This window comes from Aythya marila (genome assembly GCF_965140915.1).
Source record: "Aythya marila genome assembly, chromosome: 24".
NCBI lineage: Eukaryota > Metazoa > Chordata > Aves > Anseriformes > Anatidae > Aythya > Aythya marila.
In genome coordinates, this window is record NC_139065.1 from 5,881,197 (window position 1) to 5,905,151 (window position 23,955).

General features: G+C 62.5%; 3 protein-coding genes across 3 annotated transcripts; 2 read left to right on the top strand and 1 right to left on the bottom strand.

Annotated features, from left to right (window-relative positions):
- The first annotated feature begins 344 nt into the window (after positions 1 to 344).
- LMOD1 (leiomodin 1) lies at positions 345 to 15,810 on the top strand. Its single transcript, XM_082778495.1, has 3 exons — positions 345 to 784; positions 13,036 to 14,655; positions 15,429 to 15,810. The coding sequence occupies exons 1-3, from the start codon at positions 524 to 526 to the stop codon at positions 15,453 to 15,455; spliced, it is 1,908 nt and encodes a 635-aa protein (XP_082634621.1). The 5' UTR covers positions 345 to 523; the 3' UTR covers positions 15,456 to 15,810.
- A 1,795-nt stretch (positions 15,811 to 17,605) lies between these two features.
- LOC309887057 (uncharacterized protein) lies at positions 17,606 to 20,188 on the top strand. The gene is made up of 2 exons (XM_082778480.1): positions 17,606 to 18,290; positions 19,567 to 20,188. The coding sequence occupies exons 1-2, from the start codon at positions 17,813 to 17,815 to the stop codon at positions 20,079 to 20,081; spliced, it is 993 nt and encodes a 330-aa protein (XP_082634606.1). The 5' UTR covers positions 17,606 to 17,812; the 3' UTR covers positions 20,082 to 20,188.
- A 644-nt stretch (positions 20,189 to 20,832) lies between these two features.
- On the bottom strand, positions 20,833 to 23,734 carry SHISA4 (shisa family member 4). The gene is made up of 5 exons (XM_082778672.1): positions 23,508 to 23,734; positions 22,532 to 22,703; positions 21,820 to 21,953; positions 21,328 to 21,507; positions 20,833 to 21,250 (listed from the first exon to the last, which is right to left on the bottom strand). Exons 1-5 carry the CDS (start codon positions 23,578 to 23,580, stop codon positions 21,204 to 21,206), a joined length of 606 nt encoding a protein of 201 aa, XP_082634798.1. The 5' UTR covers positions 23,581 to 23,734; the 3' UTR covers positions 20,833 to 21,203.
- Positions 23,735 to 23,955: the final 221 nt, after the last annotated feature.

A 23,955-nucleotide genomic window follows, 5' to 3' on the forward strand; every position in this document is an offset into this window, starting at 1 on the left:
AAAATCTGCCCCCTGCTAACAGGGGAGACTTGGGAGCAAGGCTGACCTCTTTATTCGCCCGCAGGCACCCATGGGCATGTGCTGGGATCAGCCCCCAGCCCCCAGCTCCCCAGCCTGCCAGCTTGTGCATTTTTGCGTGTTTTTCTCACTACGTTGGCCCATTGCCTTTAAAAGGCTAAATGCTCCGGACTAAATTTGGTCATGCAGCTCTGCATGGTTCCCTGGAATGTCCTCGGGTTTCAGGCTGCTCTGATAGCACCATTCCCCGCCTCCCGCTGGGCTCCATTGGCTTCCCCGCACCCGAATCGCCGCTGGGCGCTGTTATTGGCCAACTCTTGGGCCGAGGGGTGTCCTCTCTTCATCACTACCAAGCCCCGGGGCTGCAGCGGTTGAGAGCTGCTGCGATTTAACGCTTCAGCACCTGCTGCCTCTGCGGGGAGCAGTGTTAGAGCTTCGGCTCTGTTTTTTTTCTCTTGCTTTGGGTACCACAACAACCGCAACCGTGTCTCGCCAACGGGCCAAGATGTCCAAAGTTGCCAAATATCGGCGACAAGTGAGTGAAGATCCGGACATCGACAGCTTGTTGTCGACTCTGTCTCCAGAGGAGATGGAGGAGCTGGAGAAGGAGCTGGATGTGGTGGATTCGGATGGAAGCATCCCTCTGGAGCAGAGTCAGAAAAACCAAACGGAGAATTCGCCGACCAGCCCGCAGAACTGCGACACGGTGCTCAACCACTGTGAGAAGGACACCAAGAAACGTATCCAGAGGGAGCAATCGATAGATGTAAGTCCCATCTCCCCGCGTTTCAGCTGGCTCTCGGACATACCCGCGAGTTGGGGCTGTTTTAGGGGATGAGGCGGAAAACATGAGCTCCGTGAGCGGTGTGTGGTGCATGATAGAGAGGAATAGCTGTCGTGGAGAGACCAGAGGATGAGGCAGGGAGCTGGTCTGGCACACCAGGAGCCAACAGGGGATTTCATGAAATCTCTGAAAGCCAAAACTGGTGCTGGTGCCGGGGGGTTTCTCTCTGCCTCTTCTCCAGCATCCTGGGGCAGGGCTGGTGGCAGAGGTGGCTTCTACAGCCAGAAGAAGGCTGGAGGGGCGGCTGCAGTGACAGCGACCCTGTGGGATGTGTTTCTCTGTCCTCCTGCTTTTGCCTTTGGAGATCTCCAGATTCTTGGTCCGTTCAGTTCCTCTTGTGCAAAAGCTCAAACAGTTTCTGGTTCTTGTGGAATAAAAAAAGAGCAAAGTTGGCTAATTTGTGGAAATCACCCCAAGAAGTGGGTTATGTCCTAAGCCATTTGTTCCCTCTTTATTGTTCAGTTAAAACACATTCTTTCATTTTGATTTGGGCACATTTATCTCCTTCTCTGCACTTGGCAAATCCTTTAAGAGCTCGCCTTGAGCCAGAAAGCTTCATGCCAGTCCCTCATCTCGTCTATTTGTGCCTCGCCTCAGTGGGAGCCAGTCCCACTTCTCTGTAACATTTATTAACCTCCGCACTAAGAATATTTGGTATGTGCTCGGTGCGTGGGAGGCTGGGAAGCATTTGGTTTCCCTCGTTTTTTATGACAGGCTGAGCCAGAAAGCAAAAGAAGGGGACCCTGCAGCTATTTTTCTGTGGAGCACAGGCAGGTTTTGTGTCCCAGGCTGGGTCCACATCCTCGGTGCAGGGGCTGAGGAGCCTCATAGGGGGAGTGGAGCAGAGCCATGTGTGAGCTCCCCAGAGCTGCCTGCTCTGGCTCTGCTTCCCTGTCCCAGGGCACCCAGCAGCACCCTGCAGAGTAATCAAGCTCTACATGGCCTGGGAGCGCCTGGAAAGCTCCCTGGGGATGTGTACAGAGCTTATTATAGGACACCCTCTCCTGACTGGAGCCTGGGGTGCAGCCAGGATGCAAAAAGGGAGAGAAAGATGAAAACTGCAGGAGAAGTAAGAGCAGGTTGGTTCTGGAGACCTGCACGAGGGGTTAAGCAGTTCTCCCAGCTGCTGGGGAGCTTTCCCCTGGCAGCGAGGACATGGCACTGGCAGCCTTCACCTTCTATATGTGGTGTTGGCGTGGGCTGGGGGACCAGTTCCCACTGCTGGGTCACTGCAGAAAGTGCTGTGCCCCTGGCTGAGGGCACTGCACTCACCTTCCCCTGGCGGAGAGCTGCCAGCACAGCAGGACAGGCCTGTCCCCTGCATCCCAGTGGCATCGCAGGGGTCTGCACTGGTTTGCAAGGGCTGGCACAGGGAGGAGAGGTGTCCTGGGAGTGTGCTGCACAAGAGCTGGCGGGGAGCACAGTGAGGGAGCTCCTGGCAAAGGCTCTCCCTGTGCTCCCGTTTCAACGTCGGTAGCTTTGGGCCATGGAGGACAAAGCAGATGGGCTTCCCGTCAAATTGGGCAACGAAACTGGCCCCGTTAGATCGCGCTGCGGTAACTGGATATTGCAGAACTGGCTTTCTTCTTCTATTTCAGTCCCTGGAGGGTAAGAAAAAATACCCTCCATCCCTTCCTCCCTGGCATTGTTGGGACCTGGGATTAGCACCCAGAAGGTGCCAGCGCAGGCAGGTTGGGCCCAGCTGGGCTCTGCTGTGAGGAGCAGGGGGCAGGACGGGATCACCGGGACACCGGAGTGCTCGAGGAGAGCAGCCCAGCAGGCAGAGCACTCCCCATGCCCCGGGGGGGTGTTTTGGATGAAGTGAGTGCGTGGAGCCCTCTGGAGCATCCCGCGGCTCCCAGCTCTCAGCCGGCTGCTGGGAGCTGTGATGACAGCTCCCTCTCCATATCAGCAGATTTCGCGGTGCCGTGGGCTGCAATTCACTCATGCCCACCGGCAGGAGTGCCGCGGGTTCGCACAGCGGGTGGTGGTCAGGCTGGGTGCCGACATCGCCCACCCAAACCTCTGCCCCTCGGCAGCTCTCAGCCCTCTTCACACTTGGGCACACAGCATCCCCCGTGAAATGCATCAAGCGAAAGCGAGTGAGAAGCAGGAGCCTGAGCACGGGGAGGTGTTGTCCTGCCTCTGAGCTGTCTCTGCGGCAGGGGGGGCAGGAGGCTGGCATCTTGTCCTGCAGATACAGGTCCCCAGGTCCGCAGCTGCCTTGCACAAAAGTGCTGAGGATAGAAAATATTCGGGAGTTCCCTGCCCAGCTCCGCTCATTGCCCACCGTTTGTTGGTGCAGTTGCTCGTGGGGTTTGGGTGCCAGTGGGGACAGCAGGAGCTGGCCAAAGGGGAAGGAGGTGTTGTAAAGGGAAGGGGTTTTAAAGGAAAGGGCTCAGTGCCGGCCAGTCTCACGGTTCTTCTTGCAGGCATTTCTCCGCTCTTGGACCTGCTCCAGGCACCCCAATTCCCTCCTCAGCGTTGGGTATATTTAGAAATATTGTAACTTCACAATAACATGTCGTCTTTCTCTGTGATGAAAAGGGCAAACTTGGGTAACTAGGAAGCAGTTTATAAACAGCTCAAAATAGATGTGAGCTTTGCCCTGACTTCTCCACACCGTGCAGCCAAATTCATATCTTGGTGATGCATTAATTAATTAATCTTCATTAAATATTGCTGGCGTGTGAAGGCATACCCCTGTTCAACCATGGAGCTCGGGGCTGTGCCTCTCCTCAGATGCACTCAGCATGGCCTCTCCGCAGGCCCGAGTATCAAGGGAGCCATGGTTAAACTAATATTAAAACAACGGGATAAATGAGGTTTTTAATGGTTTGTGGCTTTTTCATGTAGCAGGCAAAGACATCATGAGAGAGAAATTCGGGTTACAAACACGGCAGAGTTTGAAGCAGTGGCATTGTGCTGTGAGTTAGCAGGGGCCCAGCTGACTTGCTGTCACTTGAAATTTTTGTATCGTGCCTGGGATTCCTCTTCAAAGGAGGAGAAACTGAGGCAGGGCCTGGTGCGTGCAGTGTCTCTGGGGGGGGTTTGCTGCCAGGAGAGCTGGGTGAGGGCTGCGACTTGGGAGAGCTGCTCCAGCTGGCTTTGTCTGCCTCTTCCTCGGCTGCTGGTGACACCTCTGACAGCATGTATGCGTCCATGTAGCACCGTGATGCACACCATGGGGATATCCCCATCTTCCCCATTGGCATTTGGTCACCCCCAGACCCCCGGGGGTCACACTAGCCAGGAGGGACCGGGCTGAGAAGAGCCACTGTGGGGAGCCCTGCAGCTCGGCGTGACCCACACGAGCCATGGCACCAGGAGGTTGGGTGGACGAGCACACCGTGGCGGTAGCCATGTCCTCAACGGGACATTTTGCTTTTCAAAGCACACCACTACACCCACCTGCTGATATTCTGGGCTCTCCCTGGGCTACTGCCTGGCCTCAGGTGGCTCCCAACCTGCTGAGTGCCTGGTGGCAGCGGCACCGCCTTGTGCCCCCCTTCTGCAGCCCCACCACCCTCCCCAGGGACGGACGGAGCCTCCTTCCCTCACCCTCCACGCCTGCAAGGAGAGGACACCTGGATGTCCCGGTCCCACCGGAGCCCCCAGCCCTGCCTCCCTATGGGGCTGCACAGATTTCAAGCTCCTTCAGGCAGAGAAGGCTGGGGACGTGCGGGGATATTGCATGTGGGGGCGTTCATCATCCTGCCAGTGGAGGAGATTCGTGCCAGGGCCACAAAACTGCTTTTTTTTAGCAAGGTGCTTGCACATGTCTCTGCGTGTAAGCCTTGGGACCCACTCCTTGGAGGTCCTACACAGGTCCTAGTGCCATGGTTGGGGATTATGGAACTCCTTGGGAAGATCTTCAAGAAAGTCCTGCTGCCTTCCTATCCTGTTGCTGAAGTGTGCACAGGTAGACTCGGGTGCACGCTGCTGGGTTGTGTTTAGGCCACTTTTAAGGATAAATAGTGGATTCACAGAGGAAGGAAACACCAGGAAAAGTGATGATCCCTACTGGCGAGCCCTTCTGCTACACTACAGAAAACCAAGTTAAAGTTGCCTATTAATGCTCAAAGCTTGTCTTTTTTTTTTTTTTTCTTTTTTTTTTTTTCATGGAAATATCTGGAAGAAAAACAAGCTCCAGATTTAAATAGCTGGGACAGACTCAAGGGGAATTGTAAACGAGGGAAAAGAAGTGCTTGTATCATTCTTTAAGCATCTTACCAGTCTGTGACTAACACGAGTGTATTTAAACTCTGCTGCTCTGTTTATCAGCCGATCTGTCGATATGCCAAGGCTGTTCCCTTCCCTCTCCAAGAGCCGCCACCAGCTCCCCGTTTTGCCATTCTTTCAGCCCAGGCTGGGGCAGGCTCTGGCAACATCGGTGCCTGCTCTACCCATCAGAACAAGGAGGTGTTCTGCCAGCTCCCAGCCTCCAAAAGAGGTGCAGACAATAGCTGGGGACATCCAAAATAGTCACACATTCTGAAAGAAGCCAAAGGTGTTGAGTGGCTCCCATCTGGCCCTTCGGGGCAGCCACGGATGGTCTCTGCTCCGTGGGCTCTCCAGCCTGCTGCAGAGCAGCTCCTCCAGGAGAGCCCTTCCCCTTCTCACCTCTCAATGCACAAAACCAAAACCTGCTGCTGCCTGTGCTCGGATGTGTAGTTCTTCATCTCTGAAAATGCACCAACGCTGGAAGGAGAAGGACGAGCATCAGAAAGGAGCTTCAGCTGGCCACAGGCAAGGAGACAGACCTCCGAGGCAAGAAGGAAAGCAGGAACGATCCGCTGATGGGTGGCTGAGAGGGCTGAAGCAGGAGAGGAGGCAACACACGTGGGTCAGAGCTGCGTTTTTGAACAACCACTGTGAGAACTCCATCACGCCCGGAGCAATGGGCTGTAGTGCCGTGGGGAGGGGGTGATGGCAGCACAGCCTTGCTGTGACCAGCGCGAGTCGCAGCACGCAGTGTTCCCAGCGGCTCGCAGCTCGTGCCAAGAGCAAACTTTCTGCCTGGAAGGCACCCAGTCCATCTAAGGGCACAAGCCCAAAAAAACACCGGGTTTCTGGTCAGTCTGAAAAAAGAGCAGTTAACGGCTGAGGTCTGTACTTATATAATCCACAACGGGGATGCAGACAAACCTATGGAAATGCTTGGGGCGTTCAGCTTATATGGGCCGAGCTGCCACCGATGGGGGGGTTAATTTTCTGTTTAGGTGTTGCTGATAAAGAGGTGCTGATAAAGAGATGCAGGGTGCTGGGGCATCTGGGGGCATGCAGCCCCTTGATGTTGGGTTGAGCAGCCCAGAGCTGAGACCCCAGATTTGTGTCCCGGTGTTTGGGTCAGGATTCACACACAGAGATGTGCCGGATGCTGCCAAAGGCGCCGAGTGGCCCTGCCTTTGGCAGGGGGACCAGGGCCAGGATGTGCACAGCGTGGGAATTGGCACAGAGCTGCATGGGGATGGGAGCAGCCCGCAGGAGAAGGGGAGCTGCAGTTTGCTTCCTTCCAGGGAGCGTCTGCAGTTCCTAGGAAGCGGAGAGCGTGACCCCGGCATGCCGCGCTGTCTCATGAAGGGCTGGGTTTGGGGCTGCAGCCCCCACGTGGCAGAGGAGCCCAGGTGACGCAGGAACTCCTGGGGTTTGGGCCAACAAACCAGCCCTCTAATTTTGGCAGCGATGTCGTGGGGTGGCTGCGGTGGCCCCCGTGGGAGTCCTGCCCCAGCAAGGGGATTGGAGATGTGTCCATGTAGCCCCGGGAGGCCGGGAGCCAGAGCCCTGCTGCTCCAGCATCCTGCTCCCAGTGGTGTGGAGGGCAGGAGGGGGTTGTGAGGATCACTACAGCTGGTTTTGACGTTCTTCTGTCCTAAAAATCCAAGGAATGCCTTTTGTGGGCTGCCCACAGAAACTGCACCAGGCAGAAATCCAGCCTCGAGGTGGCTGGGGTGCGCATCGCTGACATCCACTGCCCTTCACCACCTCTGCCGAAGACGGGGTGAGCAGAGCAAAGACCTCAGCTTGGGAGCATCCCCTTCTGCCATGGCTCTGCTGGGAGAAGGGGCTGGGAAATTGATGGGTAGAAGAGCAGAACCCAGGTTTCTAAAAACAGGTTTTGTTAGAGCAACAAAACTTTCCATTTGCAAAGTATCCCACGGCTTTAAGGGCCACTGGAAAATGGAAATGGAAAATGGCTCTCTGGAAAATGGCTGCGTGCTGCTGCAGAGGAGCTGGGGCTAGCCAGCTAAAGGAAACAGCTGAAATGTTTGTTATTCGCCTTAATTCAGCAACGAAGGCAAAGAAAGACAAAAGTCAGGGCCAAAAACTGGCCGGTCCCTGGAGAACAGCTCTGCATCTCAGAAGGAGCATGTTTTAAACAACACTGGCCTGGGAAGTGCAAAGAGGCGGTGATGTTTGGGGTTAGAAAGGCCTGAGCAAAGGGGAAGGGGAATAACTGGGCTCCTCGTTAGAACAACAGTAAGAGCCGAGGCGGGACGGGGCAAGAAGTTGTTTACATCGCTCTGGGCTTCAGCACGCAGAGCACAGCCTGGGGGTCATGCTGGGCCTGCATCCTTCCAGCCCTGCTCCATGCCAAGAAAAACAAACGTGCCAAGGGAGAAAAGGGAGAAACTGGCTGCTGCCTGCGGATGGTCCTACCAGGGAGCCCACAGCGGGCACAGCCACGGGTGTGAGCAGCTTTGCTCTTGGCTGAGGAGCAGGAGGGCTGCCCGGGGTCTGCCCAACACAGACCAGCCCCAGGTCCATGCTGGCGGCGCAGTCCTGGGCTTGGTGGAGGAGCCAGAGGCTTCTGCTCCCTCCTGTGCTCTCCAGTGGTCTGGGTTTAGTAGCGCTCTGGCCTCAGCCAAGGACACGGCGTTTTTCCAGGAATGTCCTTGGCTCTGAGCTGTCCCCGGGTTACTCAAACTTGGTTGAGGAATGGAGGAAGGGAACAGCTCGGCCCGCTCGTCGTGGATCAGCTTGGCTGCAGCAACCTTTCCCTAGAGCACAATGGCAACGGGTACCCGAACACCCAGCAGCATCTCAGGCAATGACAGCCGATGGTTGGCCACTGAGACTCAGGGGACTTCTGCACGCAGAGGAACAGTCTCAGGGGACGTCCCTGTCCCCTGGGAGTTCTCACACGGTTTGTGCCCAGCATCCTCACCCCCTTCACCCACAGTCGTGCTGGGGGGTGGTGGGAAGCTGCTGACCTCCCACAGCCGCTGGGTAGATTCGGGTGAGTTGGGCAGGACGGAGGGGACACGGGGGCTCCATACGGCCCATACCATGAGGATGTTGCAGATGCCCAGTTAGAGCTGTGGGTTAGACCTTGGAGTCTCACAGTGGCTCTGGAGACCTTTGAAGGACTCAGAAGCATGTGTAGGACAGACTGAAACCCCTTGGGCACAGATACCAGATCAGCTGGTCAGTTACAGAGTTGTAACTATGCATCAACCCCTTACTTCAAATAACCAAACCCTTCCCTTGACGGTTTGGGATCTCCCCGCTGTGTCTCAGATGTCTGCCCCCCATGCCCCTGCTCTCCCCACTCCAAAATCCCCTCCATCACTCAGGATTTGTGCAGGTGGGTTCCCATTGCCCGAGCCACGTCCTGCCAAAAGACAGATAGGAAAATGTCCCACGGGGGGAACTTATTATCCTAGCAGAGGCTGGGAAGAGGGGACTGCCACTCGGCTTAGGCTTTGCCCTGCAGCTCTAGAGGGAGCCTGGTCGGTCTGTGCAGAGCACAGCTCTGGGTGGACAGCCCCCATGGGTGGCAAAAGCCAGCAGGCAGAAATGGCTCTGCTGGGGAGGGGTCGTGGAGAGGAGCCACGAGAAGACCCCTGGGCTCCAGTGGGCTCCAGGTTGCATGCAGTAGTTACCCCACGAGGCTGAAATCATTCCTGGGGCGATTAACTTCAGCTGGCCCAGCTGTCCTTCGGCAGACGCCTGCTTCTTGGTGCAGGAGAGCTGTGCACCAGTGCTCCCCGAGAACAGACGTCCCCCCCCTCTGCTGGGTGCCCACGTCCCTCCTGCCACCAAACAGCACCCAGAGCTGGCAGCCCCTTGGGAGCTGACCCCCCTGTGCCCTGGGGCTCACAGCCTGTTCCTTGGTGCCCTCTCCATCCCCACGCTGGGCGAGCAGCCCGATCGGCACCCACTGATTTCCCACCCCAAAACAAGCCGTGGGGCTTCAGGGGCAGGAGCCGAGAGCTGTCGAGCCCCCCACTCACCGGGGGGAGAAGCAGAGCCCGGCACCCCCGGCTCCCACCCAGCCACCCCGGGGCCTGCCCGGCGCAGGGCTCAGCCACGCGGCACAGCCCGGCCACGGCCGCTGCAGCGGGCTGCGAGCGCCGGGATTCCAGGCAAGAAGTTCCCGCTCTGCTTTGCCTTTTAAGGAAGCATCTGAGTGGGTTTGAGGGTTGCAAATGCTAACAAGCAATGGCAATGCTCATTTTAGTCTATTTAGAGGAAACGGGGAGGCATTTCAGTTCATCAAAACACTGGTGATTAATCAGCCAAGTACCAGGCTGTTTTCATTAGGCTTATTTTTAAAGGTCTGACACGCAGTGTAAAAATATTCCCCTAATAATCGCGCTCGCAGCAGAGGGAATGGCACGGGAGCGGGTGCCGTGGTGCCTGTTTCTAGGTGCCCAAGGTAAATATGTCAGCGCTGGGGAGAGGAGCGAGCAGCAGGGCTGGAGATGGCCATGGAGAGGCTGTGGGGCGGCCGCGCTGCTGGAGAAGGTGCAGGGAGGAGCAGGGGACGTGCTTGTTCCCCCCACCCACCCCCTCCTGCACCATCCTGCCACCGAGCCCCATGGCTGGGGTCCCCGATGTCCCCTCCGTGTCCCCCCAACCCAAGGTGGGCCCTGGCGGAGCTTTTCCCTGCAGGCACGGGGCTCTTTCTGCTGGAGCTCGCAGCTCTAACAGCACACCCAACGTGGGCGCGCAAACGCTGCCCGCACCAGCAGCAGCGCCTGGGGTGGTCGTTGCACGCCAGTCCCTTCCCTTTTTGCTCTGGATGTGTGGCAGCATGTCAGGGGATGGTAGCTTTAATTAGAACAGTGCTAATGATGTGATAAAAAGATACACTTGCTGCAGCCACTTTGCCTAGCAGGGATTTGCTGCTCATCTTATTTTGCTCTGGTTTCGTCTTGTTTGCAGAAATCCGTTGCCTCCTCTGCATACGGGAGGTGTTGCAGCTCCTTCTTGCCAGGTTTTTCCTCCCTCTCTCCAGGATCTGCTCATTCCTGGCCAAAGCCTTTGCTCTGCTTGGTCTTGGAGCTTAGGGGAGCCCCAGGCCCCCATCACCAAGTGAGCTTGGGCCAAGAAGGAGAAGGCTTTTGGAGCACTCGGTGTGCAGGAGCTGCTGCCTGCGGGTCCGGGAGAGCTCAGAGGGCTGCAGAGCCCCGGGGGGCTGCAGGGACGAGCAGGAAACCTCCAGCCTGGGACATCCCCAGACACCTTTGAAGGGCACCGTTGGGCAATGCTGTGCAAGGCAGTGAGCCCCCATCCTGTGCACCTCCCGCCAGGGACCTGGCTCCCCTTCACCAAGGTGCTTCGGGATGTCACCGAGCATCCCTGCACCATCCCGACCCCAGGAGCAGGGCACACCTGGGTCAGAGGGGCCACCAGCTCCGTGCTGGAGGTGGTGGCACTGCTTCCTCCCTGCAGACCCCAGGACAGGGAGGTGCTGGGATCAGGACATCCCCAGAATGGGGTCTGTCCCCGCTCCTGGGGGTCCGCAGCCCAGCAGTGCCGCAGGGGCAGCTCTGTGGGGTCTGGTGCCTCTCTGCTGTCTGTTCAGGTCCCTGCCAGGGAGCCAAGAAATTTCTTAACTAAACAAACAACTCTCGTCCCAGATGGCATCTGTGCACACGCCAGGTACAAGCTGTCCCCACAGCTGCCCTGCTGACGGCTGGGCCAGTTCTTTCCACCAAGCTGCCATCCCAGAGGGCTGGCATGGGGCTGGCAGAGCCGCAGCCTGGGCTATGGGGTCCCAGCTGGGGGGACAGCCCCGGCTGCACTCCAGGGTCTCCAGGCTCTTATTTGGGGTTTCAAGGCGCTGGGCGAAGCCACGGTGCTGTCCTAGTGCTATGAGCTCATAAATGCTGCATCTCCCAGAAGCATTTCTTCTGCCTTTCCTTGAAGTCCTGATGCCCCCCAGCAAAGGTGACACTTGCCCTGACACCCCCTCGCCATGGTGCTCCCTCGTCCCGCAGCCAGCAGCACTACTCGGCCACCAGCATTGCTGTGGTCAAGATGAGGACACTCAGATGAACACCACCGACCTGAGCGTGTCCTGACCACAGCACCCAGCCCTCTGCTTCCCCTGGACAGAAACCTTTGAGGCCACCAAAGCCGATTGAGCACCCAGGAAGAGCTGGGAGGAGAAGAACCTGCGTGCTCCCGGGCAGGGAACAAGGAGAAGGAGACTTAAATCACCAAACCCAGCCGCAGACCTTACAGAAGGATCTTCCCCTGCGCACCAAACCTGGTCCCAGTGTCAGGGGTTCAGGTGCAACCAGCATTGCTTTGTAACATCCACTCATCTCCGTCAGTGGGAGCAGAGGGGTCTCATCTGGTGTTAGGAGAGAGGAATCCTGCCCCACTGCCCCGCTCTTGCTGCGTTGCTGTAACCAACTCTTGCTCCCGTGTCAGCATCACTCCAGGCACGTGAGGAGGTGAACCCAGCGCTGTAGGGAAACCAGCAGGCTGGAGGGTGCTTGCACCCAGCAAAGCCTTGGGTTGCAGAAGCAGAGCATTGCAAAGTGGTGCTGGTGGGAGACGCTGCCCAGCCCCATCCACCCAGGGTGAAGGCAGCACCGGGACACGCGCTGAGTCCTGGCTGTGGTCGGCAGCAACGCAGATGCTGCACAAATGATCAAATGGCCCTAAAGCACAAAGGGAAAGGAAAATCCTTAGGTGCCAGAGGTAGCCCGTAAGAAAACAGCCCCTGAGCCTCGGGGTTGCAGCCCGCATGCAGGGAGGACGTGGTCACTGCCTGGCGGTCAGCGCTAGCGAGCCGAAAGCTGGACTGAGCCCCTGCTGCCCACAGAGCCCCGCGGGCATGGCAGGGGCATCGTGCTGAGCACACCACACAGAGCCAGAGCTCGCTTGGAGGAGCAGGCAGGCAGCTGCAGACAAAATGAAAGCGCTGCTGTTTGCCAGCCCGCTAGGGAGTGAGCAGACATCCTGACTGGCCTGGGGACAGAGGAGAAAGCTCAGGAGGTGCGAGCACTGCTGCACGGCCTCTTCGTGTGCCTGGGGAAGGGGTGCCAGCTGCAGCGACACTGCCGTGCCCAACACGTCCTTCCCCGAGACCGCCCTGTAGGAGGCTCTTCCCTCCTCTGATGCCTTTGGACACCAGAAGACGCGTTGCAGATAAAGGCCACATCCCAGTTCCTTTGGTTTTCTGCAGGGAGCTCAAACCTGCAGAATCCTGGCCTGGGGAACCCCGTTTCAGAGAGCCCAGGGCTGGCTGTGACCGCTGGGTGGGCAGCATCACCCATGTCACCGTGCAGCAACGATGCCCTGGGGAGCTGCAGCAGGAGCTGGGTACACCCGGGTGCTGCAGGCTCTGCCTGCACGGGGGGCACTCGCACACCGAACCCCCCCGGAGCCAGGACCTCGGCTGGGATCAGCAGCCTCTTGCAAAGCAGGGCCATGGGCTGCAGCGCATGAGCAGCGCTGGGAAATCACTCGGGTGAGATGAGGAGACTCTGGCCTGTACTCAGGGCTAAACCAGCCCAGTTTGGGGCAGATCGCTTAGCTGGCCTCGTGCTCCCCTCTGGCATCCCCATTGCCTCCTGGGGACCCTGTGCGATGCCCTCCGCAGGTTTCTATCACAAACTGCCCACGCCTCCCTTCACCCAATTGTCCTTTCCCACCCTGAGCAGTGCTGGGGCTGGGGCTCTGCCTTCCCCATCTCCCCCAGAGCCTCCAGCCCTTCGCTGGCCCCATACAAATGGGCTGAAAGCCACCAGCAGCAATTTAGGAAGACGGAGCCTGTTGTGTTTCGGGACAGCTCATCCCTCGTGGGCTCCCAGAGCTCCCCGAGCCGGGCTGTGTGAGAGCAGCTGAGTTTGTGGCGATGAGACCGGGGTGGTGAGGCTGGAGGTCGGGGACCCTGCCCCTGTAACGCCTCCCTGTTTCTCTGTTGTTAGGAAACCAGACTGGCCGAGAAGAAGCAGGAAGCCAAGAATGGAGAAGAAAAGGGAAAGGAAGCTCCGTCCAAAGACCTGGCCCGGAAACGAGATACAGGAGTGGGGAAAGACTCAAAAAAGGAAGAAAGTGCTCAGAAGACAGACCCAAAGGCTAAAGCTGAGGCTGAGAGCAAAACCAAGGATGGGAAAGCCATCAATGACAAGGTCAAGGCCATGGAGAAAAAGCTGATGGGGAAGGACAAGAAGGAGGAAGAGAAGGATTCAGTGGTAAAGAAGGAGAAGGGGAAGGACAAAAAGGAAGAGGAGAAGGGCTCAGTGTTAAAGAAGGACACAGGGAAGGATAAAAAGGAGGAGGAGAAGGGCTCAATATTAAAGAAAGATGCAGGGAAGGATAAAAAGGAGGAAGAGAAGGGCTCAACAGCAAAGAAGGAGACAGGGAAGGACAAGAAGGAAGAAGAAAAGGGTTCGGCATTGAAGAAGGGCACGGAGAAGGACAAAAAGGAGGAAGAGAAGAGTTCAGGGTCAAAGAAAGAGGCAGAAAAAGACAAAAAAGAAGAAGAGAAGAAAGAAAAAGACAAAAAAGAAGAAGAGAAGAAAGAAAAAGATAAAAAAGAAGAGAAAAAGAGTTCAGATCTGAAAAAATCAAAGGCAGATGAGAAGGAGGAACCTCAACCAGTGGCAGAAAAGGCAGCGGAGGAGAAACAGGAGGCCAAGGCGACGGCGGCGGCTGAGAGCAGCCCCTCCAAGCCTGCCACCGGCAGCTCCCCAGACCAGGCCAAGGAAGACGAAGCTTCCAGCATCTTCGATGAGCTCATCGAGAAGGTGAAGAACAACGATGCAGAGGTGACCGAAGTCAACGTGAACAACTCGGACTGCATCAACAACGAGACCCTGGTGCGCTTCACCGAGGCCCTGGAGTTCAACACGGTGGTCAAGCTGTTTGCACTGGCCAACACCCGCGCCGACGACCACGTGGCCTTCGCCATCGCCATCATGCTCAAGTCCAACAAGGTGCTGACGAGCATCAACCTGGACTCCAACCACATCACGGGCAAGGGCATCCTGGCCATTTTCCGGGCGCTGCTGCAGAACAACACGCTGACGGAGCTGCGCTTCCACAACCAGCGGCACATCTGCGGGGGGAAGACGGAGATGGAGATCGCCAAGCTCCTGAAGGAAAACACCACGCTGCTCAAGCTGGGCTACCACTTCGAGCTGGCCGGGCCTCGCATGACGGTCACCAACCTGCTGAGCCGAAACATGGACAAACAGAGGCAGAAACGCCTCCAGGAGCAGAAACTGGCACAGGAGCGCGGGGAGAAGAAGGACCTGCTGGAGGTGCCCAAGGTCGGAGCCCCGAAGGGGTCCCCCAAGGGGTCCCCGCAGCCATCCCCCAAGGCTTCCCCCAAAAACTCTCCCAAGAAAGGGGGAGCGCCCGCCGCGCCGCCCCCACCTCCTCCTCCGCTTGCCCCGCCGCTGATCAACGAGAACCTGAGGAACTCGCTCTCGCCGGCCACGCAGAGGAAAATGGGAGACCGGGCACTGCCGGTCCAGGAGAAGAACTCGCGGGACCAGCTCCTGGCGGCCATCCGCTCCAGCAACCTCAAACAGCTCAAGAAGGCAAGTGCGGGGCCGCGGCAGGGCTGGCGTGGGGGCTGAGATCTGCAGCCACGTCTGTCGTCACCTGGTGGTGGGGGGTGAGGGCTGCCCTCGGGGGGGGACAGCCTGGGGTCTGAGGTTGCAGCCCCCATGCACAGCACGTGGCAGGGGTGGGTCCGTCCCTTCGCAGAGCACACAGGATGGGCAGATCTGTCCCTCTGCACCATCCCTTGTGCAGTGCATGGGGCCAGCAGATCCAAACCTTGGCAGAGCACCTGGGGTGGGTACCTCCTTCCAGTGGCCTGATCTGGCCCAGGGGTTGGGATGCAGAAAAGGAGCCGGTTTTAACCCGTAAACCTAGGGGGTGGGGATCCAGGACTTCCCCATGCTGAGTGTTAGTGGTGCTCAGCTGCAATGGTGCCAGTGCAGGCAGGATTGTGTGGGCAGCAGGTCCCTGAGGGCAGCAGCTCACCAGGCTCCTGCACCCCCGGGGCTGGGGGGGACCCCGAGGGGCTGCATCTCCCCCTCATCCCAGCGCCAAGCCCTGAAATTCCTCGCTTGCCCCAGTGCTTTGTGTCCCTGTGTGGGCTGCCCTGGGGACAGCTATAACCCAGCCAGGTGGGATGGGTGGCCCTGGAGCTCCGAGCATCCTCAGCAGCACTGGGGCAGGGTCCAGCAGCACCGGGGAGGGGTCCGGCACCACCAAGCAGCTCTGCATCAGGTCCTGGAGCCCCTCCAGCAGCCCCTGCCACCTCTCCCAGCTCTGCCCAGTAACGGGGTGTCTTCTCCGGCAGGTGGATTTACCGAAGCTGCTGCAGTAGGGAGCGGGACGGCTTTGCCCCCGCAGCCCGGCGTGGCAGACCCCGGGACTCTCGCCTTTCTCGTGACTCTTGCCATGACGAGCCCTCTGGGACCCTGCAGTGACCGACGCCGAGGAGCAGTGATCTCTCTGGGACTGATGGAGGAAGGGCCGGGCCTGAGAAGGGCCAGCATGGCCGTTCGATGCAGTGTGTGAGGAAGACCTTGTATTTATTGTTACGGTTGCAAAGCCCTCAAGCTCTCTCTTCTGCCAGCACCGTGCCCCGCTCTGTCCGGCCACTCGGGGATGTCAAGGACGGAGGAAGGGGTAGTGGCTGTCCCCACGTCCCTGCTGCATCCAACCCCACCGCGGGGAAAGGGGGCTTGTGGTGGAAGGGGGGCAGTGCCAGGGACTGGGGGGGTGCAGTGGGGCCGGGGGTCCCCTGGGAGCGCATCGAGGGGCTGATGCCCTCCAGCCCAGTCCAACCTGGGCCGAGCAGATGGACTGCCCCATCCAGGGGACATCTGGGCCATCGTCACCACTTGTGTCCCCGCGGGGTCTCCGAGTGGCTGGGAGGGTGATGGGGACATTGGTGGTACACGGGGTCGGAGGTGGTGGAGAGCTGCAGCAGGAGGTGGAGCTGGGGTGGGGGCGTGCACCCAGGGCTGTCCCCAGGACCCCAGGGCTGTCCTGCCCCTGCAGGATGCGGGACCTGACCTCTGCACCCAGACATTTGTCCTTGTGCGGTGATCAAGTGCTCCGTGGGAAGAGCAGGGCTCGTAGGGGGGTCTGCTCCTGGGGTGGGGGGCAGCAGGAGGGGGTGGCAGTGGCCCCCCGTGCTGCCAGCATCACCTGCAGCCCTGCCAGGCAGGGGATGCTGTCTGCCCATGAAGCCCTGACTTGGGGGGGGCAGTGGGTTTTGGGGCCGCTGTGCCCACCCCTGGTGTGAAGCATTGCTCACGATTTGTACAACTGCGGCCACTGCATCAGCAATAAAGCTCACCCAACGCTTCCGTGCGCCTCGGGGACAGGGCTGGGGGGACCGTCACCCCCCAGGAGCCACAGCCACTGCACCCCTGCTGCACACCAGGGTCCTGGGAGGGGGGTACTGGGGTTGTTTGGATGCAGCTCCCTTCTGGGGCAGCTCTGGCAGCACCCAGAGCCCTGCCATGGGGACACCACAACTGGGACACCCAAAAAAAAACAAAAGGGCACCTCACCCCAAAATTGGGCACCCTGGGGCCACCTGGGCACCTCAAATTGGGCATCCAGCCGCTGTTGGATATCCAGAACCAGGCACCCCACAGCCATGCAGTCACCTCCAGCTGGGCACCCTGGGGCCACACAGAGCTGTGCCAGGGCTCCTCAGAGGCGGTGATGGCAGCACCCAGCTGAGGCCAGATCTGGAGTGCAGGTGGGCACCGAGATGGGCCCTTGGGGGGGCTCCCTCCTTTCTTGGGGTTCCCCTGGCTGCAGGCTGCGTGGCTGAGTGGCAGGTTCTGGAAACGGGGAGAAATGCCTTTATTTGGGCATTTCACACGAGGGCACCCGTGCAGCGCGGGCGGGCGGCCAGCCTGGCTGGGGGGAGGCATGAGGACACAGGGGTGAGGGGGGCCCCACCACCCCCAGCCCTGGTGCTGCCCCCCGGGTCACACTGCTCATCGGGGACGGGGACGGAGCAGGGGTGTCTGGGGGTGTGGGAGTTTGGGGGTGCTTGGCACCCCGCTGGGGGCACCTATGTGTGGGGGCGTGGTACCCAGAGACCCCACGGGACACCGCAAGTGGGCTACCCTGGGGTGAACCCAAACTGGGCATAGTGGGGCACCCAAGCTGGGCACAGTGGGGCACCCCGGAGCCCTCTGGGCTCCCAAACCAGGCACCTTGGAGCGCCCACACCGGGCACCGTCCTGGAGGCACCCCGGAGCCCTCTGCGCACCGAATCGGAGCACCGTGGGGCACCCACACCGGGCACCTGGGGGCACCCCAAACCGGTGACCCCGCCACCTCCCCGGTCCGTCCACCGGGGGACTGCCGGCGACCCCCGCCCGCCTCTCCCGTGCGGCTCCCGGCGACCGGCTCCGAGCCCCGGCTGCCGGCAGGGGGCGAGCTCCGGGAGCGGGGCGGCGACTCCCGGCGGCACCGGCAGGCGGAGGGCGGCGGCGGCGGCGGCGGCGGCGGCGGCGGGGGGGGGGGGCACCGCAGCGCACCGGGGGCCGGCGGCAGCGGCAGGGGTCGCGGTGCCGCCGCCCGCCCCGCCCCGCTCCCCCCCGCTCCGCTCGGTGCCGGGGCGGCGGCGGCGCAGACAAAGGCGGCGGGGGGCGATGGGCGGCGGGGCGGCGGCATGACCGGGAGGCGGCGGCGGCGGCGGCGGCGGGCAGCATGGCGGCGGCGGCGGGCGGCGCGGCGCGGCGGGGGCTGCTGAAGCGGAAACCGAACTTCACGCTGCAGGAGATCGAGATCCTGATGAGCGAGGTGCTCCGGTACGAGCCGCTGCTCTTCGGCGCCGCCGCCAGCACCGTGAACGCCTACGAGAAGCAGAAGATCTGGTGGCGCATCACCAACAAGATCAACGCCGCCGGCCGCAACCAGCGCGACATCGGCGAGGTGAAGAACCGCTGGCGGGGGCTGCGCCGCCGAGCCAACGACAAAATCACCCGGCACCGGCAGGAGCGGCAGGGCCCCGCCGCCCGCCCCGCCGCGCGCCTCGGCACCGGCCCCGGCCCCGGCCCCGGCCCCGGCCCCGGTCCCGGCCCCGGTCCGCCCGAGCTCGGCCCCGGGCCCGCTCCCGGCTGGGGCCTGCGCGCCGCCGCCGGCCTCGACCCGCCGCTGGTCACCGTCGAGGTGGTGACACCGCACGGTGAGCGCACGGGCACCGGGACGGGGGGCGCAGGGTGGGCTGCACGGGGGCAGCGGGATGCGGGACTGGGACCGGGGACCGGGACTGGGGTGCGGGGAGCAGGAGCGGGACAGGGAGAACGGGGACAGGGGGACAGGGATGTGGGGGACAAGGGGGGCAGGACCGGGATGTGGGGTGCTGGGACAGGGGGACGGGGATGTAGGGGGACACAGGACAGCGATGTGGGGGGCAGGAACAGGGGGACAGGGGTGTGGGGGCAGCAGGAGCAGGACGTGGGGGCACTGGGAGCAGGACAGGTGCACGGAGGGACCAGGGCAGGGACATGGGCACAGGGACCAGGACTGGGACAGTGATGTGGGAGCACTGGGGCCAGGACAGGGACACAGGAGAGGGGACAGAGACCAGGACAGCAAGGCAGGGACGTGGCAGACAGGAGCAAGGGACGGGGAACCAGGACAGGGAACCAGGTCGGTGACAGGAGCACTGAGACCAGGCCAGGGACGTGGGGGACTTGGACCAGGACAGGGAACTGGGACAGGGCCGTGGGGGCACAGGGATGGGGACAGGGACGTGGAATGATGAGGGCATAGACACAGACATGGGGGGACCAGGACCAAGGAAGGGACAAGGGACAGTGTCATAGGGATGGGAGGATACCAGGATCAGGCCAAGGGCACGAGGGACTGGGACCGAGACAAGGACATGGTGGAGCCAGGACGGGGACACAGGAGAGCAGTGCGGGGATGGGGATGTGGGCAGGACCAGCACAGGGACGTGGGGGACAAACATCACGACAGGGACGCAATGGGATCGGGACAGTGACATGGGAGACAGGACAGGGACCTGGGGTCACTGGGACTGGGAGAGAGACAAGGGACATGGATGGGGGTGGGCGAGGGGCACAGGGCTGAGGGCACGCAGAGATGTGGGAAGGAGCAGGACAGGGACCAGGGACATGGAGGGGACCAGCTCCAGGACAGGGTCTCACCACCACAGGGCACCTCCCAGCCTCCTGCCCCAAATCCCGGTGGCACCGCACCCCAGCACTGGGGGCTCCCAAAGGCCACCGTGGGGTGGTGGCAGGACAGGGGACATGCATCTGCTGGCACCACCGCTCCAGGCAGCCCGGCGTGGAGCCATCCAGCTGACGTCCACGGGGTGATGGGGCGGCAGCACGGCAGCCCCAGGGGATGTGCTCTGTCCCCACCGGGTGAGAGGGTGTGGGGCTGGGGGTGCCACCAAGGGGTTGACCTGACCACGTTCCCTGCCCGGCCAGGTGTGAAGGAGGAGCCGGTGAAGGAGGAGCCGGTGGAGGTGAAGACGGAGCCTTTCCACGACCCCGCCGACAGCGTCCCAGCGCGGCGGCTGCCCCGTGGCAGCACCCGCCCACCCGGCGAGGGCTGGAGCCCCCCGCGACCCCCCCAGCCTGACCTCCCCCTGGGCGGCCTGGGCGGGCAGCCGGAGCCGCCGGGCTGCGACTTCCCCAGCATCATCTTCGAGCAGGAGCCCGAGCACCTCAGTGACTGCAGCCTGGGCGAGCCGGGGGGGGCCCCGGGCACGGCGGAGGGGACCCCCGAAAGCGCCCGGCTCAGCCCGGCCGAGCAGCGCCTCATCCAGTGCAACGAGCGGCTGGTGCAGGAGATGCGAGCCTTCCGCCGGGAGTGCGCCGAGAGCCGCCGCGAGACCGCCGCCGTCCTGCGCAGCATCGCCCAGGCGCTGGGCGGCCTCAGCGCCAGCCTGGCCCAGATCCGCGAGCGCTACCTCGGGGGGCCGCCGGCCCCCCAGCCCTGAGCCGGGACTGCCTCCTCCAGCCCCCGCGTCTTTGGTTTCTTTTTTGTCCTCCCACTTCAATAAAACTCAGCGCTGGCCCCCGGATCCCTCTCCCTGGGCTCGTTGCAGACGGCTCGCGGGATTTTTTTTGGGGGGGAAGGGGTGCTGGGACCCAGTACCCCCCCCCCCCCGAGATGGGGCAGCGTCTCATCAGCCAAAGCACCCGCAGCGGGGCAGGATCCGGCCACTGGAGGAGGGCGAGCACCGTGCGGCACCGGTGGCTGCCGGGACGTGGCGGTCCCAAATTTAGCCCCTGTGGCGCGCCGGGCCCCCCCTGCACCGCTGCGGGGTGTGAATCACACCGAAAATAGCTGGGTGAATCACTGCCTGCGCCGCCTGCTCCGCGCTGCTGGCTGGAAAGGGAGGCGCGTCCCGGCCCCCGCCATGCAGGGCGGGTGGGGGGATCGGCCGCCCTGGGTTCAGACTCCCAGATTTGCTGCTTTTTGCCCCAAAATGTCAGCAGGGGTTGTTTTCGCGCCCCGTTTTTGTGCTGGCTCATCCTGGCTGGTTTGGAGGGAAATAAAACATTGTGGGGGAGGGGGAGGGCAAAAATAAATCACCTCTTTTGGATGGAGAAATGCCTGGAGGGAAAAAGGGAACTGACCCTCCAGGCCCCCCCTCCCAAAAAAAAATAAATTGTGCCCCCCTCCCCTCCCCTCCCCATTGCTCCCAGGGTGGGGGGCACAGAGCCACCAACACGATACAACACGGGGGGGGGGACACAATTTAATGCCACCCGCTTGGGAAGAGCCGAGGGTTCGGGGTGAGCAGGGGTCCCACAGTGCCCCCCCGGTGCCGGCAGGCAGGGGGACCCCCGGCATCGCCCCTCCGTGTGTGGGGCCGCTGGCGCCCGCGGGCACCCACAAAGGTCCCAGTGTGCGGGGCGGGCGTGGGGACAAAAGCGGCTCTGTGCTCCTCGTCCCCACGATGGCCGGGAAGGGCCGGATCCAACCATCAGCCTCACAGGGTGGCGTCACGGCCTGGGGGGGGGGGGGACGACAACGGGGGCCCCCAGGCCGTGCTCACCTGCCACCCATGGGCACCCCAGGGTGTCACCAGTAGAAGCGGGGTCCCCCAGGGGGCTCAGGCACCGGGGTAGCTGGGCTGTGCGGGGACGTAGGGCGGTGGTGCTGTGGAGAAAGGGGGGGTCAGTGAGGGTACCCCCAAAAAGTTTGCCGTGCTGTTGTAGGGGGGGTGCAGTGCTCACCTGCGGGGTTGTAGACGGGGGGTCCGGAGGGGTACAGCGGGTACTGGGCGGCAGGGCCGACCGGCGGGTACATGGCCATGGGGGTGAAGCCAGGCTGGGGGGGCACAGGGCCGGCTTTGGGGTCCACAGGGAATGGGGCTGGGGGGGGTGCAGGGTAGCTGGCCAGGGGGATCTCAGGGCCTGTGGAAGAGATGGGGCTGGGGCTGGGATCCATGGGGATGGAGCCCAGGGGCTGTGAGCCACTGCCCTGCGCCCCCCATCCCTACAACCCCCCCGCACCCCAGCCTCCCCACTGTGTCCCAATCCCTCGCCCAGCCCCTCTGCAGGACTCCCCCACTGCATCCCATATCCCACATCCCTACAGGACCCCACAGCATGCTGAGCCCCCCCCACACACACCTTACACCTTGCCAGCCCCACCCCACACCCCAAATCCCTCCCCCGATGTCCCTGCAGGCCCCCAGGTCCCCCTCGCCCCCCCAAGCCCCCCACCTTGCAGGGGGGTGCGGAGGTGCTGCCGGCGCTGGTAGAGGTAGCAGCAGGAGCACATGAAGCAGCAGACAATGGTGGTGACGATGGCGATGAAGAGCACCACGGCCGAGGCGATGCCCGCGATGGTCTTGGGGCTGGGGGACACCGCGGGGACATGGGGGTGCAGGGCCAGGGGGGGGGGCACCCGGGCAGCCCCCTGCCCTGCACCTACAGCAGTGCCCTCAGCACCGAGGGGCACCCTTGGAGCACCCCCTTGGAGGAGCGGTGGGATGGGGACATCCGGACAGGCACCAGCACCAGGAACCAGTGTCCAGCACCAGCACCCAGCACCAGGAACCAGGGACCAGGAACCAGGGACCAGGAATCGGGAACCAGTGCTCAGCACCAGGAAAGTGCCCAGCACCAGTGCCCAGCACCAGTGCCCAGCACCCCATGCCAGTGCCCATCATCAGTGCTCAGCACTCAGCACCCTGTATCCAGCACTCAGGTCACAGCACCCAAAACCAAGCGCCCAGCACCTTTCACTGATGCTCAGTGCCCAGCCCCAGCACTCAGCACCCTGTATCCAGCACTCAGCACCCAGCATACAACTCCCCAGGACCCACGACCCACACTCAAACACCCAGCCCCATGCACCCATCACTGAAGCTCAGCACCCAGCCCCAGCACCCAGCCCCAGCACCCAGCACCCAGCAGTGTGCAGCTGTGGCACCTGAAGGCGAGGCAGTGGCGCTGCTGGCGCTCGGTGATGAGGCGCAGCGGGTCGCGGCAGCAGTACCGCTGGTGGCACGTGCCGCAGCAGAAGGTGAAGAAGTTGCAGTCGAAGCCGGGGTGCCACGAGCCGTTCCTGTCCACGTACCACAGGCAGTCCTCGTCGCCCGCCGCTGGGGACAGCCGCCCGTCACCGGGGCCTCGGGCGCTGCACCCGGCCACCGCCACCCCGGGGCCCCCAGCAGCAGCCCACGTCCATGGCCCCCAGGTTCATGGCTCATGGGTGCAGCCTGAGTGTCACTGCCCCAAACCCTGCTCCGTCCTGTCCCCACACCTGCCCCCGTCCTGTCCCCACATCCCTGTCCCCCTCTCCACCCTGTCCCCATATACCCATACCCGGATCCACCCGGATCCCCCCCCACACCCTGCTCCGTCCTGTCCCCATGTCCCCATACCTGTCTCCATCCCCTCCCATGTCCCCCCCCCGCTCCATCCCGTCCCACGACCCCCCCCCCCCCGTCTCCATCCCCTCCCACGTCCCCCCCGCCCCCCCGCTCTATTTCTGGCCGGAGCCACCTGCGCGCCCAGAATAGCCCCGGGGACGGGGCCCGGGGGCGGCGGGAGGCGAAGCGGCGCCGGTGCCACGGGCAGCAGCCGGGGCCGCCCCCCCCCGCCCCGCGCCGCCCTCCCCCGCCCCGTCCCCACGTGGCTCCCCGCGGGACTCCCCCGACGGGAAACTCAGGCACGGGCACGGCCCCCCCGGGCCGGCAGCGCGCAGAGCCCTCGGGAGAGCGGGGTGGGGACACCGGGGGGACACCGGGGGGACACCGGGGGGACACGGGAGCCGCGCTCCGGTGGCACGGCCGAGGTCACCGGGTCCCACGAGCGGGCGCCCCGCGGGCCCAGCCGGTGGCACCGGGTCCCCCCACCCCGCGGGGCGCCCCCTCCCGCTCCCACCCCCCCCCCGCGTCTCTTACCCAGCGAGGCGGCCACGGCCACCAGCACGGTCCCGGCCAGGGGCCAGCGGCCACCGGGGCCAGCGGGCCCCATCCTGGGGGCGGCCGGGGCGGGGGGAGCGGGGCCGGGGTCGGTGCGGCGGGGCCGGTGCAGCCCCGGTGCCGGTGCCGGTGCCGGTGGGAGCGCGGTGCCGCCGCAGGCCCGCAGTGACGCCGCAGCCCGGCGGAGCTCGGTCGCTGCCCGGTGCCCCCCCGCGGCGGCGCCTCCAGCCGCAGCCACCGGCCCCGCGCCCGGCCCCTGCCCGCCCCCGCCGGGCGGAGCGGCACGGCCCCGGCACGGCCCCCGCGTCCCCGCGCCCCTCCTGCGCCCCAGGGCCTCCCTTCCCTTCCCTTCCCTTCCCTTCCCTTCCCTTCCCTTCCCTTCCCTTCCCTTCCCTTCCCTTCCCTTCCCTTCCCTTCCCTTCCCTTC

Coding starts and splice junctions, on each gene's coding strand:
- LMOD1 (XM_082778495.1), top strand. CDS start 524: ATGTCCAAAGTTGCCAAATATCGGCGACAAGTGAGTGAAGATCCGGAC. Junction 785..13,035: donor AGAGGGAGCAATCGATAGAT/GTAAGTCCCATC, acceptor CTCTGTTGTTAG/GAAACCAGACTGGCCGAGAA. Junction 14,656..15,428: donor ACCTCAAACAGCTCAAGAAG/GCAAGTGCGGGG, acceptor CTTCTCCGGCAG/GTGGATTTACCGAAGCTGCT.
- LOC309887057 (XM_082778480.1), top strand. CDS start 17,813: ATGGCGGCGGCGGCGGGCGGCGCGGCGCGGCGGGGGCTGCTGAAGCGG. Junction 18,291..19,566: donor CGAGGTGGTGACACCGCACG/GTGAGCGCACGG, acceptor CTGCCCGGCCAG/GTGTGAAGGAGGAGCCGGTG.
- SHISA4 (XM_082778672.1), bottom strand. CDS start 23,580: ATGGGGCCCGCTGGCCCCGGTGGCCGCTGGCCCCTGGCCGGGACCGTG. Junction 22,704..23,507: donor GGCCGTGGCCGCCTCGCTGG/GTAAGAGACGCG, acceptor GGCTGTCCCCAG/CGGCGGGCGACGAGGACTGC. Junction 21,508..21,819: donor CCTCCGCACCCCCCTGCAAG/GTGGGGGGCTTG, acceptor TCTCTTCCACAG/GCCCTGAGATCCCCCTGGCC.